General features: G+C 53.0%; 1 protein-coding gene across 3 annotated transcripts in view; it reads left to right on the top strand.

Moving 5' to 3' along the window:
- Window positions 1-825: 825 nt before the first annotated feature.
- The window catches only part of SH3RF3 (SH3 domain containing ring finger 3), a 159,845-nt gene continuing 141,601 nt past the window's right edge, over window positions 826-19,069 (top strand). Inside the window, exon 1 of one of the 3 annotated variants that reach the window (XR_009739385.1) lies at window positions 826-2,423. Coding sequence is in view for 2 of the 3 variants with exons in the window: in XM_061432504.1 (XP_061288488.1) it covers window positions 1,902-2,423 (522 nt within the window). In the remaining variant the exon portion in view is untranslated. The remainder of the gene's footprint in view (window positions 2,424-19,069) is intronic. The other 2 variants (XM_061432504.1, XM_061432503.1) reach the window with 2 other exon arrangements.

Here is a 19,069-nt window from a genome sequence, read left to right as displayed (position 1 = left end):
GATACATAAGAGACGCTGATCCAATCCTTGGGTCTAGAGGATCTGCAGGAGAAGGGAATGGCAACCAGTATTCTTGCCTGGAGAATCCCATGGACAGAGGAGCCTAGTGGGCTACATACAGTCCATGGGGTCACAAAGTGTCAGAGGTGACTGAAGCGACTTGGCATGCATGGATATGCATACGATTCTGGACACCCCAAACTAAGATGCTAAGATGTGCATTCAAATCACCACAAGACAATGACTTGGAGACCATTTTTCCATTAATTTCACAAATGTTTATTGAACAACTACTATGTGCCTGGGGTTTCCCTAGGCACTGGGGATATTCCAGTGTAAAAATACGTGGCTTGTAGGGAGCTTGTATCACAGTGGACTGAGATCTTTTCTATGCATTCGGTTCTGGAGACACGAAGATTTAAAAAATCCAGCTGCAATGATTTCATAAGCATAAGCTTCATTTTCCTTGCATGCAAAAATGAGGTTAAAATAGTTATCTCATAGGGCCGTTTAGAGGATTAAATAAAAAGATGAACATTTTTGGCATTGAGGCCTCAACAGATATTATTTTTTCCCTGAAAAGTCTAAAAAGCCACACATAGCTTCACAAACCTCAAGACAGCCTGACCAGCAGTCAGGCCCTCGCGCCTTTCTTCGGTAGCCCAGTCTTGGGCTGTGCAGGTCCGCGGGCCAGCCCTGGACCAGGCTGTGTCGGCCTCGGCGGGGCCCAGAGCGGCCACGAGGGGGCAGCGCTCGGCAGGGAATCTGCGCCACCGGCCGCGGCCCCGCGGCCCCCGGGCCTCCGTGCGCTCTTGCGTCGCTCTGACGCGCCCGAAGGCGGGCGCCGGGAAGGAGACCGCGACTCCCCTCATCTGCGCCTCCGGAGGAGGGATCGAGCGCGTTCCCAAGGCGGCCCGCGAAAGACTGGGGTCCGGCGGGCAGCGGCGCAGTCTCGGACCCGCGTCGCCGGGAGGACCCCAGCGTCCTCCCCCCTCCGCCTCGCCCGGCGCCCCGCGCGCCCACCCTGCTCTGGGGCTGTCACTTCCGCGCGCCGCCGGGCAGGGGACCGGCCGTCGTCGAGGAGGATGCCCGGGTGCTGGCTGCGTCCCCAGGCTGCTGGCCGGCGCTGCCCAAGGAGGCGGTCGGGATAGCGCCGCCCAAACTTTCCTTCGCTGCAGCGTCAGGCGGAAACATCCCGCTCAGAGGCTCACGGAGAGCGCAGGAGGCTCTGTCGCCAGAGGGGACAGGCCCGGGCCTGCGCTGCGGAGCGCCCTGGAGTTCCTGGGGGCGCTGAAGGCGCCTTAAGAACAGGACTGGTGTCCGGCCTGCGCCCAGGCGGGGCAGGTCCAGGGCGCGGCTGCCCCTTCCCGGCGCCCCGCAGTGACCGTGACCTCCGCGCGCTCCCCGCGCACGTGCTCGCGGCCGAGGACGAGGAGGGGTCTGGCTGCACCCGCTGGGCAGCGGCTCGCGGGGAGGCCCAGGGCGCACAGGGGCGGTGCGGGGGAGCGCGCACGCCGCGCCCCCGCCTCCCCCGGGATCGGACTGGCGGCTGAAAGCTCAGAGCCGCCGGGTGTCTTGCCCGCCCGGCGGCGCCGCTGGAACCCGTGCCGGCCGGACTCGCAGAGAAGAGACAGGTGTAGTCCGCATCTGCGGGCGCTGCGCTCCGAAGCACTGGGTGGGCTCGGCGGTCCGGAGGGGGCTTGCGGGACTCGGAGCTCCGGTCCCGGCCGCGCAGGCCGATTGGCACCCCTTGGCGCTGCCAGCCTCAGGGAAGGAAGTCGCGGTGTAGCCCGGTCCCCAAGCGGTCGTCCAGACGCGACCCTGGCGCCCACTGCCTTCGGCGGCGCCCGCAACGGCCCCGGGACCTAGAGGTGCGCGCGGTCGCCGCCGGCGCCGCCCCCATGCTGCTCGGAGCGCCCAGGCTGTGCGCATCCCGGGCGGCCGCCGCGGCGCAGAGAGACGACGACGGCGACAGGCTGGGCGGGGACATGGACGAGTCGTCGCTGCTGGACCTGCTGGAGTGCTCCGTGTGCCTGGAACGCCTGGACACGACGGCCAAGGTGCTGCCCTGCCAGCACACCTTCTGCCGCCGTTGTCTGGAGAGCATCGTGAGCTCGCGTCGCGAGCTGCGCTGCCCCGAGTGCCGCATCCTGGTGGGCTGCGGCGTGGACGAGCTGCCGGCCAACATCCTGCTGGTGCGCCTGCTGGACGGCATCCGCCAGCGGCCCCGCGCCGGCGCCAGCCCCGGCAGCAGTCCGCCCGCGCGTCCTGGCCCGGGCCCCAGCCCCGCTTCGGGGGCGGCCTCGGCGCTCGCGGGTGGCGGGGGCAGCTCCCCTGGCTCCCCAGTCCTCCTCCCCGCGGCGACCGGCGCCACCTCCAGCCTGCGCGAGCTGGCGACCAGCAGGAGCGCGCCCCCGGCAAAGGTGGGTGTGCGCTTCTCCGAGTTGTGAGTGTGTTGTGGGCAGGGGGCAGTGCGGAGGGGCAGGGGACCAGAGGTGTTCTGCGATGGCCTTCACCTTGTGCTTCTTTCTCGACTGGCTTCCCTCCATCGACTCCGTAGGTGTAACCCTCCGAGTCCCACTTGCCGACTCCGGGGCATCACTGTGCTCCCATCCCGCCCCCTTCCAACTTCTCCTTGTGACTTGACGTCCATCCTCTCCCTCTGGAATCCCTGTGCCCACCTGCACTTGTTACGTGGCCTGTGCGTTTGTGTCAGTGCCCTCACCACCACCACCACTTGGTGTGGCCAGGACTCCCTGCCCCTGTCCCCGTCCAGTCCCTTGCTGCACTGGACCTGTTTCTCCACCTGTAACTTTGCTGGGCCTTGGGTCTCTCTGAACATAGTCTTCTCCTCCTGGACCCCAGACTAACCCTCTGTACACCCTTGCCCACCTGGACTGAAGTTAGTGCCTGCTGATTTCCCGGGTCCTGGCTGCTGGGAGGTGGGGGTGGGGGGGCGCTCCTGTCTGGTGTCTGGCAAGAGGGAGTCTGGCAGAGGCCAGTGCACACCTGGGTTACGAGAACACACACTGTAAACCCGTTTAGCAGGAGGGAAGAAGTCAACCTGGAGCCCAGGAATGTCTGCTTCAGCCCTAGGTGGACCGGGCCTGTCTGGCAGCCCTGGTCCTGTCCTGGGATCTCAGGCCTGCCGTGTCCCCACTGGGTTGTTATTTGAGGGTTTTTCTCCTTTTGCCTTTGGTGCAGCTCTGTTGTATAGCGTGGACTGCTTCTGTTTCAAAGACCGTATCTGGAGGGTTCCGGCGGTTTTGTTTCAGGAGCTACTCAGAGTATGTCATTTCACACCTCGGCCACCTTGGGCTCTGTGGCTGGGGAAAGCCAGCCCGTGGGATGCTGGTTTAAGTGAGAGATGAGAAAGTACTTGTGTTTCATGTTTTGTTTAAATGTGGAAAAGCTTAAAAGGATTGTTGATCTGTTGCAAATATTCACTTTAGAAAGCACAGCCATACCCCTCTGCTTTTGACCTTTTAAAGGTCTGGTGGTGCAGAAGCCATTTAATGAATCCTTCTTATATCTGAAGTACTGCAGTGAGGGAAGGTCTCCACCAAATTGCTAAGCACTGCAGTGTCTCTGAGGTCAGGAACTTAAGCCCTTGGGTAGTTAAGCTTTGGAGTTAAAAGTCAGACTTTGCCAAACTGGGTTTTTCCTATTAATCAGGGGGAATGACCATTCTCAAGTCAAGAATAGTCAAGGAATATTTATAAACGGGATCACTGCTGAAGGGGAATTGATGATATTAATTGCACGCCTGCTCAGTTGTTTCAGTCGTGTCTGACTCTTTGCGACCCCAGGGACTGTAGCCCACCAGGCTCCTCTGTCCATGGGATTCTCCAGGCAAGAATACTGGAGTGGGTTGCCATACCCTCCTCAAGGGGATCTTCCCGACCCAGGGATGGAACCGGCATCTCCTGTGTCTCCTGCATTGCAGGCAGATTCTTTACTGCTGAGCCACCAGGGAAGCCCGATTGTGTTAATTAATTTGGTTTTTAATTGTGATTAAATCCAGTTATAAGTGTTCTTGTTACAGATTTTTAGACTTTTCTTTCCCGCCTTGCTGTTATTGTCTAAGGTATTATAACTGAAGGCCCTTTTTTTACAAAACAAGTGGGTTACCTCTTCTGGCTCAGAGAATGAAATGATTTTTGAATGATGCTTCTAGTGAGGACGTTTTGTGAATGGAGTCTGATCAGGAGGGTGGGAGGCCTTGAGGCAGCTCCTGGAATCCATGGCATTTGCAGCATTTAAAGACATTTGTGAAGGGGCTGAACTTATAATTTTTAGTGATGACACTTAGTTCCAGAGAATTAATTTTTTGTTGCCTGGAGTTGGGGATGATTAACTGACTTTCTGTCTGGATACGTGCAGCAGATTCCGTCCAGGTCTGTCTGAACCCAGACTCTGGAACACATTTTCCTTTTTCATTTTCCTGTTTTACCTAAGTGGGAGCTCAGTCCTTTTTTTTTCAAGGCCCCCTCACCTAAGACACACTAAGCTTGTGTCTTAGGAAGGGTCCGAATTAAATCTGATATTACATTTGATCATTTTCAGAGAGGAAAGAAAGAATAGCGTCTGTGTGGACTGTAGTATCATCTAGGCTTTTAGCCACTGGTTTTCAATAATCGCTGGATGTCTTGGATAGAGGACTGTTAGCAGCCCCTGTGAGTGTGGCAGGCAAAACCTTAAGCTGAGCATCACTTCCAAGTAGGCTCTGGTACTTGACTGTCCACTGGAATAAATCTGGATCCGGGTGTTGCCGTGTGCTGTTTCATAGATGGGCACTTGTCATCAGTGGGTACTATGTATGCCTTAGTAGTAGGTGACTAAATATAAGACAGTCCCATTTCCCAGCGAGAAGCTCCTCCAACCTTCCTTTGGGTCAGTGGGGAAGTGTGGATGTTTTATTAGGTGGGTGGATTAGCAGGTATCTGCTTAGATGTCTGTTAATTTAGTGACAGGTAGATACTGGAATCAGAGAAGGCAATGGCACCCCACTCCAGTACTCTTGCCTGGAAAATCCCATGGATGGAGGAGCCTGGTGGGCTGAAGTCCATGGGCTCTCGAAGAGTCGGACACGACTGAGCAACTTCACTTTCACTTTTCACTTTCATGCATTGGAGGAGGAAATGGCAACCCACTCCAGAATTCTTGCCTGGAGAATCCCAGGGGCGGGGAGCCTGGTGGGCTGCCGTCTATGGGGTAGCACAGAGTCGGACATGACTGAAGCGACTTAGCAGCAGCAGATACTGGAATGGACTTAACTCCATTCAGTTCTGGGAACACTTTCCAAACCCTCACTTGCATCTTTCACTGGAGGTACTGGGACCCTCCAGCCTGGTGGGCGGGGCTCTGCATTCACCTGTGCTGCCTGGGACAAGGTGTTAGAAATGAGTTAAACCTGCTGCCCTGGAGCTCTTACACCATGGTTTCGGTGCCCACTGCCCAAGGCTGGCAGATGCCACCATCCTGTTTGGCTATCAGAGTCGCCTTAGCCCGTGGGATGCGCTGCCACTGCAATTGCTGAGTTTCTCAGCCTAAGCTTTTTTTTTTTTTTTTCTGTTTTACAGTTTTGCAAGGTGACCCCTCAAACACCCTAACTGCATTGATGGAGGTTTTTAGGGCCACTGGTCTTTCTGAGAGGGTTTTGTGGTTCCCAGTTGAGTAATTCAGAGAATACTTTTTAATGTGAATGAGTAGGGCGTAGATATCAGACAACTGCAGTCTTTTTCTGAGTGATTTTCTGAGAAAATCCTTGCTTGTATCTGGCATACACCTGCACTGTGCAGGCGCCATCCTGGGTGACCAGGTAGGCGTGTCCCCGATGGAGCTGACATTAGGGCCCGGAGCCATTCTACCCTCAGGAGGTTCCTGGGGGGCGCCAGGCAGGTTTTGGCCAGAACTTTGTGGTGGTTAAAGGAAGGACATTATCACAGTTAAAGACCTATGGAGGGTTTGGCTAAGGCTCTTGCTGATGGAAAACATAGTGCTAGAGTCTGACTAGTTTGCCCGAAGGTACTTAAAACCTGTGTATCTCTTGGCCAGCAGTATCTCCAAGAGATGGGGTCCGGGTAATGGGAGCGACCCAGTAATGGGAGCAGCGAAATGAACCATACCAATGATGTCTATTTGCTATTGTATCTTACAAACACACACATACAATAATTCACCATATTTTGGATGCAGACTCAGAGTGTTCTCTGGGTTCTAACTTGCCTTTCTAGTTTGAGCCACAGTCACAATTTATGGTTTCCTATTTGTTTCTTTCAAATGGACTGAGGACTAAGAGACTCAAAATAATCTGAGTGGAGCACCTTCCAGATTTTAAATAATTCCCCCTGAATGTGTTCTGTTTTGTTCCGGCCAAGTGACAGTTTTAAAGCCATCTCTCTTTGATAAGTCTTTCCTAAGTCATCACCTTGGTTTTCCAAGAAGTGACTTTTTATGCACTTAGATTTCTTTGGTTTACGTACTATTTAATTAGAGTTGTATCTATAAGTAAGTATATAAGCACGCTTGCATAAACATGCTTGAGAATCCAGACAGCGGACTCCTGGTGAGCACCAGCCTCCCCAGCAGGAGTGTTTACCTGGACAGTGGCCAGTCAGGTGCAGCTCTCTGTGGGGTGGACACCTTGGCTGTCCTGTGGAGGGTTAGGGCTAGGACATGACTGTGTCCTAAGGGTGGGAGGCTGTGGCTTTTTCTAGGGTGTCACAGGGGCTCCAGAGAAGGGACTTGGAGGTTATGAAAGCCAGGCTGCTCCCAGGATGGCAGGCAGTGGTGACCGCGGTCACTGTGTCTCCAGGGCAGATGCCAGCCTTTGTGATGGAAGAGTTGTGCCAAGTCCTTTGGGACGTGTTTTTAGAAGGGCCTTGGGTGCAGAACCAGCTCTTCTGGGACACGTGGCCATTATTGAGTGCCTGCTGTGTGTGGGTAGGCTGGGCGGTGTAAGTGTGTCTCCTTGCTTTCCAACCGCAGCTCAGCGAGGCTGTTTCTTAGCAGATGGAAACTGACCTTGGAGGTGAACTCTGGATATACCGGCCTACTGGCTTCCTGATTAGCCACCTCTCACTATCATAGACCTAATCAGTTAGAGACTCTGGTCCCAAACCAGGCAGTTGGGTCCTGAGGTCACTCTGCCCACAGCTGCAGGTGTTTTGGGCCCTATAGGCGGGCCTGTGCAGAGTGAGGTGCTGGTGGGGGTCCCGGTGGGAGAGTGTCATGTTGGCTGTGGCTCTGGGGACAGGTTGCTGGCAGCTGTAAGTGTGGAGGCCCGGGCATCTGGGGTCTGTCCAGGGCTCCATTCTGTCCTCAGGGATGTATCTTCGTTCACCCTGTTCTGTCACTGTCCTGGGATGACACCAGGGGTCTCAAAGCAGATGCAGGGGCATCATGACACTGTGAGAGGCCAGGTGTTCACTGCTCAGGTCAGGGAGCAGACCCAACTTGGCCACCCCCACCACACACCCCCGCACCCCATCCCTGAGGACTGGAGCCCAGCTCCTCGGGGTTTGGGACCCAGGCCCACCTCCCCCTGGGCCGCGCCCCACCGCCCCACCTCAGGTATTGGCAGGTTTCAGGGCTCCTGAGGGCCATGTGAGGAGGGTGGGTGGGGACTTGATAGACAACCAGGACTGGCACTGCGGATGGGTGTGTTCATCCCTGGGCAGATGGCTTGACTCTTCTGGGCCTTCTCATTAGTGGTGGGGAGAGCTTGTCTGCATTAGTGGGTGAAGGAGGTGATGCAGGTAGAGACCAACACAACCCAGGGGCTGTCGGCTGGGTACCATCAGCCACACACATCTTGAAACCTCAAATCACCACCAAGGTGTGCTCCTTGTGTCCACCTGACTGCTAGTGGAGTCAGAATATGGTGTCCTAAGTTGTGTGTGTGTGTGTGTGTGTGTGTGTGTGTGTGTGTGTCTCTCATACATGTTGTACCTCTAGGTTCAAAGTCGGTTCAAATCTAGTTCTCATGACTGAATCTCTGAATGTTGAGGAGCGTCTAAGGGCTTGAATCTGTTTCACCTTTAAATTGCCTCCAACTTTTATCTGTTATTGAGGTAGTGTTCTTGATCCTTACAAGCTTCATTGAACTGAAAAAAAGCCCAAAAGATCATCTGTTTTAGGGAAGGCAGCTTAATAACCCTGCTGGGTGCTGAGTTGCTGCTTGGGCCTCTGCTGAGAGGGAAGGGGCACAGCTTCCTCCTCTGCAGGATGGGGGTAGTAGGATGGGGGGAGAGGAGTGGGGGGTCTCGTCTATACCTCCCACCTGTGCAGGAAGTGGTGGTGGGGGCTCATCTACACCTCCTGCCTCTACAGAACAGGCTTACCCCCGTTGTTCCCTCATCCAGCCCGTAAGAGCCCATGGGCTCGCTGGAGCAGGATGAGATTGAGTCTCAACTATAGAGTTGTTTCAAGTGTGCATTTCACTTCAGTCTGTATTTAACCTTTATTTTTGCAGTTAATATACTCTTTTTCGAGGTACATTTTTGGAATAAAACATCAGCAGGATTCAGTTGGGGAAATGCTCTAACTTTATGGTGCTTGAAGAGACCAAGGTCACTTTGTATCTGATTTGCCTTCCTTGGAAGATCTTCCAATCTGATGTACTTGATGCACATGTCATGATGTACTTGATGCATGTGTGACGTCAGTCCTGTTGGAATTCTAATTCACCTTGAAATGCGAGAGTGTCAGAGAGGTGGTGGCTGTGGTGAATGGTTTAAAAACTGTGGTGTGGCTCCCTTCTCCCTCCACACAAAACTGGACTAAAAAGAGCAGGTGAAGCAGCAGCATGATTCAGAGTCTCTTCGTAGGCTGCTGCTCCTTCGAGCCGGACTTCAGCTCCGATGGGAGGACTGGAGTCCAGCAAGCCCAGGGAGCTGCTGCATGGACAGCATGCTGCAGGCAGTCCACTTGTGCCAGCCAGCCCTGGACAAGCTACAGTACTTGGGCAGCAAAGAAATGCTCTTTGTGTATTGTTATTTTTCATTTGCTGCTTGGTCAACACATCTGAGTCACGTTAAGTGAAAATCTTGCTGCACTAAATGGAATTCTAAACATAGCCCCATAAAGGGGCCAGAGAAAGATGCAGTGTCAATTATTCAAGAGGGTCGAACGTACGAGGTCTCATACTGTCACAGTTCCCAGTGCTTTCAAAAGTGATTTACTTCTTAATTGTCCACTGAGTGACCTTTCCAGTTATATCTTTCTGCTTCTAGGTCTTAGGGCACTTGGTTTAGTAACTTGAGTTTCTCTTACAAGTATGACAGGTAAATCATCAGTTGTTTAGGTAAATCGTCTGGAATTAGAGCCTGACCTGTTCATTCTCACTCAGTGACAAATATATTTCAATATATGTAAATGGATTTATGTATATACATACACATAAAAGACGCTTACTCCTTGGAAGAAAAGCTATTACAAACCTAGACAATGTACTAAAAAGCAGAGACATCATTTTGCCAACAAAGTTCTGTATAGTCAAAGCTATGATTTTTCCACTTGTCATGTACGGATGTGAGTGTTGGACCATGAAGAAGCTGTGCATCGAAGAATTAATGCTTTTGAAATGTGGTACTGGAAAAGACTCTTGAGAGTCCCTTGGACTGCAAGGAGATCCAACCAGTCCATCCTAAGGACTGATGCTGAAGCTGAAGTTCCAATACTTTAGCCACCTGATGTGAAGAGCTGACTCATTAGAAAAGACCCTGATCCTGGGAAAGATTTAAGGCAGGAGAAGAGGGCAACAGAGGATGAGATGGTTGGATGGCATCAGTAACTCAGTGGACATGAGTTTGAGCAAACTCAGAGAGATAGTGAAGGCCAGAGAAGCATGGTGGGCTGCAGTCCATGGGGTTGCAAAGAGTTGGACATGACTTAGTGACTGAACAACAACAAATACACATATACTAATATATAGGAAGTATAAATATATGTGTATCATTTTTATATGTTACACATTTACCATTATTAATTTGGTTGGCATTTCATCCCTTTGAATGAAAGTTTGGGGACTAGCTGACTTCTGGTGACCTTTAGTTTCCTCACAGTGAGTCGTGTGCTAAGAAAGCCCATCCAGATGGACTGAACTGTCCAGTGGTGACAGGAAAGACCTGTCTGTGCCCACGCTGTGTCCAGTTCTGGCAGGCCCCTCTGGCTCTGCTACCAGCTGCCACAGGGCTTGGGCAGCGCTGGCCTTCTGGGTGCTGTCCGGGCAGAGCACATGGATGAAGGACCTGGATGTGTGGCTGCCCAAGAGCTGCCAGCTGTCACTGGGCTTCATGGGACCAGTAGAAAACTGGCATCGTGCGGTCGTGTCTTCTGGGCCAGTTAGTGAGAGGCTGGGGCTTGAGGTGTGTGCAGGTGTCGGCAGGTGCAGGCGGGCACTTGTGAAGCATGGAGGGAGGCTTGAGTAATTGGCTCTGGGGACTGTGGTTGCTGATGGGGCCGTTTTGATGAGTAATAGACCCCATTAGATCCAGCAAGGTGCTCGATGATGTATAATTAAAGACGGCATTAGTCAGGCAGAAACCACAGCGTTTAAAAGTGTGCAAGGAATGGTGTCTCAGGCTAAAGCTTGCATCTGGGATGGGGGAGGCAGGATGCGAACCAGTCTGAAGCTGCTGCCTCTGGACAGTTGGGTGGCTGTTCACAGGACAGCTGGTGTCCTCCTGAGTCTCAGATATTTGTAGTGACAGCGGCCATGGTAGTTTAGAAGTTTATTTTAGGTGAATTTACAGCTTGTGGAACAGTTCTGATTGGTTACCACAAAACAGAAGTCCTATTTCTGTTCTCCGTGGAGCAGGCTGAGCCCAGGTGAGCGCTGGTCTGAGACCCGTCTGCACATTCCAGCTTCGGCTCCCAGTCCCTTCCTTATTCATGCAGTGGAGGGTGGGGGTGTGTGGGGTGGGGGCTTGGGTCTCTGCGGGTGGGGGGAGTGGGCCCAGTGGCTGGGCTGAGCGCTGCCCTGGCCGTCACCCACCTGACCGTTCAGACCTCTCTGTCCAATGCTGAGAGAACCGTGTGCCCCGCTGGGCCTTGGCTCCTGGACTCCTTTTAATCAGAGTCAAGCGTCTGGCAGACAACCTCAGTTGTTAATTATGCTGCTATTAATATTCATGTTGACAGTCATCTGCTCTTCAGCCCAGGGGTTCCCGCAGCGCTTCACAGGCCAGGAGGCGGGCCCCCTCCTGCAGCGACAGACACAAACGGGAGCCCAGGTCACTGCTCCAAATGTCTGCTCTGTGCCTCCCACCAGTGTCCCCAGGGGAGGAGGGCTGCAAGGCTCCTCCAGGCAGCCATGTGGCTCTGTAGCCTCACAGAGGCCAGGGTCTGGTCTCTGACGCCCTGGAGCTCAGAGTGTGGGTGTTTCAAGAGACCAAGTGGGGTGCCAGCTGAAAAACGTCAGATGCAATGGAGATATTTTGTGATGTGTGTGTTTTATACTCTAGATGGATTAATTTAGGTAAAAAAAAAAAAAAGTTACTGAGTTCTCTTTGCATTCCATAGATGATGTCTTTATTCTGTGGAAGAAAGTGTCCTTGAAAGGATTGCAGCCATGGTCCCTTATGAACCTGGTGCTCCTGGACTTGGGCCACACATTGAAGTCCTGTAAACGCTGCAGCGTGGCCCCAGCCCTGAGGTCTTGATGCATTCGATCTGGGTGCAGCCCGGCGTTCGCTTGTCAAAGTCCCCAGGTGGTGCAGACACTGGCCTGAACCACAGAGGCTGGGGAGGTTGGAGGAGTCGGGAGGACATTTCTGGAAGCCCTACCTCCCAGACGGCTGGCCAGGTGGAGAAGGAGTGTGGGCTTGGAGGCCTGGGACCCCGAGGTGCAGGGAGCAGACTTGGTCCTGGAGGGAGGTGATCGGGGCCAGTGAGGGTCATTGACCAGCTGGACAGGGTCCTGGAGGGAGGTGATCGGGGCCAGTTAGGGTCATTGACCAGCTGGACAGGAGGCTCCAGGGGAGCCGGAGACAGAGGGTCATCCTCAGCCCTTTTATTTAGGAGCCTGACACTGCTCTGCTCATTAATTCACTTAATAAATAATTCTTTGGGAGAAAGCTTCATACAAAAGCAATAAATTCGGCTCATTAATCCACCAGTGCTTGTGACGACTCAGCAATCTGGGCACTGTGGTTGCCCCCCTCTATGCAGACCCAGAGGAGTGTAGGAACTTGGGCTTTTCTGGGGCCATGCTGAGGTGGAGGGCTGAGGCTATGAGCCCCTCTCCACAGGGCTTGAAGGCGAAGTGTGAGCTGGGTTCTGATTCTTTCCCGTTGTTTTCACCTCACCAGGATGCCCAACTGGGGAGATGCCAGGATACTTCCTGCGGTCTTTACCACGTCATGAAAGAGGCAGGTGGGTGGGATAATTTCCTGGTGGAACCGAAGGGGCAGATGTGGAGGGAGGGAGTCTTCCTTTCCCACCTGAGGGGTAGGTGAGAGTGGCCTGCTGTCACTCAGGGCCGGAGCCAGGGGCAGCCACTCACCTCAGAGGCCAGGGTGACATGATGACCCGCCCTGTGCTGGGGAGGTGGGGCTGTGGGGTCTTCCTGCATTGGAAGGCCTCTGCATTCACACGGTGAAACCAACATTATGGAAATGCAGTTAGTGAACCTGGGTCCCCAGAAGTGTCCTTCTGTTCAGTGTTCTCACATGGCAGCCTCTGCCGTCTATCTGAGGCTGCCTGCCCCCTGGACTGAGTGTTAAAATTGGGCCAGATGTGCTTGCTCGGGGCTCCACACTGGTGGCCATGGAAACGGACTAGATACAGAATCTTCTCCTGGACATCTGTGCCTCCACGGCTCAAACACATGCACAAAAAGCTACCGGATTTACACATGTTCAGATAAAGCCTTCGGATGGCACAAATTCTAGATTGTATCCTCCAGGCAGTGCTGTCTGCAGGTCTAGGATGGAGACCACCTGTGAAACATACAATTTTCTATAGCCACATTACAGAAGTCAAAAAGCAACAGATGAAATTGGCTTAATAATGTATCTTATTTAACCACTCGACCCAAATGTGTACCTGAGCACCGCTCAGCACAATACATTCTCAGGGTGCTTTGCCTCCCTGGTCCATGCCTGGTGCCAAGCCCGCTGTGTCTGTCACCGGCCAGCATGCCTCAGCGATGGTTCAAGGGCCACACATGGCTGCAGAGCCCCCTGGGGGCACCAGGCTGCTGGCAGGGCTCCAGACACTGTGATAGAGGGCTGTCGTCTCCTGCTTCTACATTTCCAGTGACCTGTGCCCACGTGATTTGGAGGGTCTGTGGGCCATGCCAGGAGCCCCTCTAAAGTGTCAAGGTGACAGGATCTTCCAATGACACAGGCTCTGGGGATTTGGTGTGGTGACAGCGGGGGCAGCAGGAAGGTGCCCCGAGGACCCCTCTGGACCCCAAGTGTGGTGGTTTCCTGCCTGGTCGATCACTTGGGTCCCTTCCTCACCAGCTTCATCATCAGCGGGCTCTTCTCTGGGTCCTGACAGGCATGGTGTTCTATCCCCTGGACAGAGTGAAGTCCAGCTCCTGTAGAAGGAGGGCCAGCGTCCCCCACATAAATGGTTATGTAACTGTCACCTGCCCGGCTGTCGGTTTCCTGAGGTGACAGGTGCACCGTGGGGGAGGGGTGTTTCCCTTCTCAGTCACCTGCAGTTTGTTCAGGGTGATGGTGGTGGGGGGCACTCTAGCTCCTTTCAGCGACACCAGGCAGGGCAGGGTTGTTTGGGTCTGACTTGCCCTTGGGGCGGTGTCCAGGGCAAAGCCCGGTTAATGGACTGTTTGAAAGTTCACGACCTGAAACTCAGATTTTTGCCTTTTCTGGTTTGCACTGTGTATTATTAGATTTCTATATCAGGCTGTGAGGACTTAGTTCAATTCAGTTCAGTTGCTCAGTCATGTCCGACTCTTTGCGACCCCATGAATTGCAGCACGCCATGCCTCCCTGTCCATCACCAACTCCCAGAGTTTACCCAAACTCATGTCCATTGAGTTGGTGAGGCCATCCAACCATCTCATCCTCTGCCGTCCCCTTCTCCTCCTGCCCTCAATATTTCTCAGCATCAGGGTCTTTTCCAGTGAGTCAGCTCTTCGCGTCAGGTAGCTAAAGTATTGGAGTTTCAGCTTCAACATCAGTCCTTCCAATGAACTTCCAGGACTGATCTCCTTTAGGATGGACTGGTTGGATCTCCTTGCAGTCCAAGGGACTCTCAAGAGTCTTCTCCAACACCACAGTTCAAAAGCATCAATTCTTTGGTGCTCAGCTTTCTTTATAGTCCAACTTTCACATCCATATGTGACTACTGGAAAAACCATAGCCTTGACTAGATGGACCTGTGTTGACAAAGTAATGTCTCTGCTTTTGAATATGCTATCTAGGTTGGTCATAACTTTCCTTCCAAGGAGTAAGCGTCTTTTAATTTCATGGCTGCAGTCACCATCTGCAGTGATTTTTGAGCCCCCAAAAATAAGGTCAGCCACTGTTTCCAGTGTTTCCCCATCTATTTGCCATGAAGTGACGTGCCCAGATGCCATAATCTTAGTTTTCTGAATGTTGAGTTTTAAGCCAACTTTTCACTCTCCTCTTTCACTTTCATCAAGAGGCTCTTTAGTTCTTCATTTTCTGCCATAAGTGTGGTGTTATCTGCATATCTGAGGTTATTGATATTTCTCCCAGCAATCTTGATTCCAGCTTGTGCTTCTTCCAGCCCAGTGTTTCTCATGATGTACTCTGCATATTAAGTTAAATAAGCAGGGTGACAATATACGTCCTTGACGTACTCTTTTTCCATGATTTAATGAAGAGTTAGCATTTCATTGGAAATTCAGTTCCTGGGTTCTGGCTGGAGTGGGCTTGGGCAGGGACTGGGTGTCCCGTGGTGTCCTTCGTAGTTGGTCGGCAGCCCCACACCCTGTTGACTAAGGTGAACGATTGTAGCATTTGAAGTTGTGTCTCTACTTTGATGACACATCTTTTGCTACTTAGGATTTATTTCAAGCAGAGTGTTGGGTCTGTGATTTAATTCTGAGTTATAACATTGAGCTTCAGTATAGCTTCCATGTAACAGTGCACATATAATACACACTGTGTAAGAGTACACATGTAATGGCACCCGTGGAAGAGCACACGTATAAGTGCATATGTAATGGTGTACATGTAAGAGTACAAATGTAACACACATGTAAGAGTACACGTGTAACACATGTGTAAGGGCGCACATGTAACAGGACGTGTGTGTGGGCGTACATGTAACAGTGCACATGTAATGGTGCACATGTAAAGACACACATGGAAGAGTGCATGTGTAAGAGTTCATGTGTAATGGCTCACCTGTAAGAGCACACATGTAACGGTACACGTGTAAGAGCATACATGTAACAGCACACGTGTAAGAGTACACATGTAATGGTGCATGGGTAAGGGCACAGATATAATGGCACACATCTAACAGTGCATGTGTAAGAGTGGACGTTTGATGGCACATGTGTAAAAATGCACATGTAATGGTGCACGTGTAATGGAGCATGAGCAAGGGTGCCTGTGTAAGAGTGCATGTGTAATGCTGCACATGTGATGACACACGTGTAAGGGTGCACATGTAAGGGTGCACATGTAACAGTGCATAGGCCCAGGTGTGTAACTGATGCAACATAGACACGCCCTCACCCCAGACTGCGAGACTATCTTAACTCCCAGTGTCTCTGTTCACTGTGTTCACTGCACCAAGAATGTTGGGTTGATTTAGCTTTTCTTGGTGACTGGGGGTCACTCATGGCAGTTCCTGAGCTGTCCCCTGAGTCAGGGATGCCCTGGGGGCCCCTGGGGGTTCCTGTGCTTCTGTATGAAATGCCCCAGGTTGGCAAAAGCAGGGCCTCCCCTCTTTGCTGTCACTTTAGTGATTGCTGGCTTCGAGCTGTCCTCTCTGCTCCTACAGCTAATTTGCAGTCACCTTTTGCAGATGGAGCCCACTGAGGGTGTTGCTGGGCTTGGTAACACTCTGGAGCTGTGGGTGGAAGGTCCGACAAGTCTCACCATGACCAAGGGCGAGTATGTGTTTCCAACTTGTTGGTGGCTCCCAAGCCAGGTGCTGACACTGCCGTGCTCCATCCAATGTGAGGATCTCATAGGGGAGTAGGTGACCCGAAGTACTTGTTTGGGGACTTTCGGGTGATTCTGGGCAGCGTCCCTGAGTGTGAACACAAAGTTGTAATTTTTACGTTTTTAGAAAAGTGATGTGAGGGGTTGTGTAACTTTCCATGACGATGGGAAGTTACCAACCAGTTGCTCCTGATTTGGTAGTATCCACTGTGAGTTCTTTTCAGTTTAAATACTCTCTTGTTTGAAGATTTCCAAGTAAAGGTAACAAAGGCCAATTTCTCCCTGAAATAGCACAGGGATTATACATTCCATCAGCTTGCTCCCTGTGGAAAGGGTCTGCAGCTCTGACCTGGAGGGTTCCGGCGTGTCTGTGGTGAATGTAGGGTTTCCTGTGATGTGCCTGGCATGTTCTCATCCACTGGGATGAAAGCCCAGGGGCTGTGATAGTGACTGAGGATCTTCACATAAGTCACTCTGACCTACTTCATGCTCTGGGTCCCTATCCTGTGCCACCCACAGACCCCTTTTCCTGGGAGTCCCAGGTCTGGGCTGACTCCCAAGCTGGGCTTGGGCAGCTGGTGACCGTGGGAGTTTGGGTTGTTCAGGCTCTGAGCCCCACTCTTGCCCTGTCATTCAAGGCAGCTTCTCCTCCCAGCAGTTGCTGCTCCCACAGGTGTGTGGGTCCAGAGGCAGTGCCGTGCACCTGATGTGAAGGTGGGCAGGGAGGCTGCCGCTGCAGCCACTGGGGGTGATGAGACTAAGTCTGCTGAGGTTGTGTGGGTAAGTCCAGGCCACCTGGTGGGCTTTGCATGTGAGAGTTGAGGGTGGATCCTTTTGAAAACATGCAGATCCCCCAGTGAGGAGGGGCGTCTATCTCTCTGGCCGTGGACCTGCCAGTCCAGGAGCAAGGGCCTGTCTTGAGCCCCAGGGCCGCCTGGTGAGAGGCCATCAGCGTAGTCAGCCTTCCTCTTGGGAGGGAGTCTCTGCCTTCCTAGGGGAAACCATGTGGTGTCAGGACACAGCGCGAATGGTATTTGCACAAAAATGACTGTGCCCTGATGGGCTCCCCTCCTCCAGCTTCCTCACCTCCCGGAAGGGTCCACAGGGTCTGGGCGGTTCTTCTTCAGTCACTGAGGGCAGCTTCTCAACGCCTCTGGGCCAGCGAGTCCTGGGAAGGGCTAGTTTTTTGCACGGAGCAGCCCTGCCAGATCTAATGACCTGAGCTTGACTTCACTGGAGTGAGAGCCCACCGTGGGATGATTCTATATCCATCGGAGAGTTAAGCATGGCTGGGATGTATGTGTTTGACCAGGAGGAGGGGAGCAGCTTTTGCTAAGTTCAGAGTGCCTCCCCATGAATTCCAGGATTTCAGGACGGCTCCCCTGCCCTTGCTGTGAAGGTGTAAGTGATAGTGGTGTGATGGCAGTGATGGGGGTGATGGGGGTGATGGAGGTGATGGGGCTGATGGGGGTGATGGAGGTGATGGGGCTGATGGGGGTGATGGAGGTGATGGGGCTGATGGGGGTGATGGAGGTGATGGGGCTGATGGGGGTGATGGAGGTGATGGGGCTGATGGGGGTGATGGAGGTGATGGGGCTGATGGGGGTGATTGGAGGTGATGGAGCTGATGGGGGTGATGGAGGTGATGGGGCTGATGGGGGTGATGGAGGTGATGGGGCTGATGATGGTGAGGGAGGTGATGGTGGTGGTGGCAGTGGGGTCCCTGCAGTGGAGGAGCTTTGGAGGCCTGTGATCCCCTGGGTGCCAACTTGTTCAGAGGTCCACTTGCTGTTCTGCTTCTCTGGGCAGAGCAGATCCTGGCATAAATCACCTTGTGCTCGAACATGGTGGGGGCATCACTGTTTCCTGGACTTTTAATTTTCCTGGGGTCCTTAACTTAGGGATGCTAATACATGAATTGAGGTGAAAGAAACATCAGCTCCTGTTTCCCTAATGACACAGAACTTAGCCTTCATCTTCTACTGCCCGAAGCCCTTACAGTTCTGATGGCATTTTGGCCAAAAGACGTCATTAAAAGTATAGTTCTTATGCCTTTAAAAGCTTCCTTAGGGTGGAGGAGGTATGGTGTGTGGTCCCGTGGCCATGGGGAAGTAGGGTCCCTGAAGAGCCCTGGGACCCTAGGTGTCTCACATCTGCTGTCCCGCTCTTCCTGCCTTTCCTGTGGCCACTGGGCCATATTTTCTGAGAGTTGGTCCATCCTGCAGTGGGACGTTCATTCAGCAGTTATCTGGGGCAGAGATGGGGAGCCCCAGGGTCTCAGGGTCAGTCCCTAGGCAGATTTCCAAGCTGGAGACATACGCTCTTTTCCTCAGTTCAGGGGAAGCAATGGGCTCAGGGTTCAGTGACTCCCAGGTAAATAGGACGACTTGCCAAGTCTAGGAGCCTGGGGAGGGGGGCGTGGCTGGACCTGGGTGGGGCTGCAGCAGAGTGGGTCCTAGCAAGGCGAGGCAGGGCTGGGGGGGTTAGTTTATGGACACCCTGCTTGCTTTTTGACTTTTCTTTTCCTGAATAATTTGCAGAACTTAAGCAGCTCACCAGGTTTTTGTTGGTTGCCAGCGTCTGTCTGGTCGACTGTCCTTTTGTCTCCTCGCCATATCTGTGTCTTGTCTGCAGTCTGCTTAGAGTTCAGGGGTTTTGTTGTCTTCAAGCAGAATGGTGAGCTCTGCTGTCAGTTCCTCTCGTGGGCTGAGGCAATGAGCTCTCCCATGCCCTGAGCCCTGCTCCTTCTCTCTGTCCTTCTCAGAAGGACGCTGGGGGCCTGGGCACACAGCTGCGTCAGGACCCTCCTGCCTGAGGGGGGACAGTAAGTTCATCTGGACATAGAGCAGCTGTGCCGGTCCCTCCTCATCGTCTGTTGTCCGGGAGACGCTTGCTCTGGGAGTTTGGTCCCGTGATGCAGCCTGGAGGCCCCACCCCTCGGTGCCCTCCAA

Source organism: Bos javanicus, chromosome 11 (genome assembly GCF_032452875.1).
Source record: "Bos javanicus breed banteng chromosome 11, ARS-OSU_banteng_1.0, whole genome shotgun sequence".
NCBI lineage: Eukaryota > Metazoa > Chordata > Mammalia > Artiodactyla > Bovidae > Bos > Bos javanicus.
This window is presented reverse-complemented; position numbering and strand designations above follow the sequence as displayed.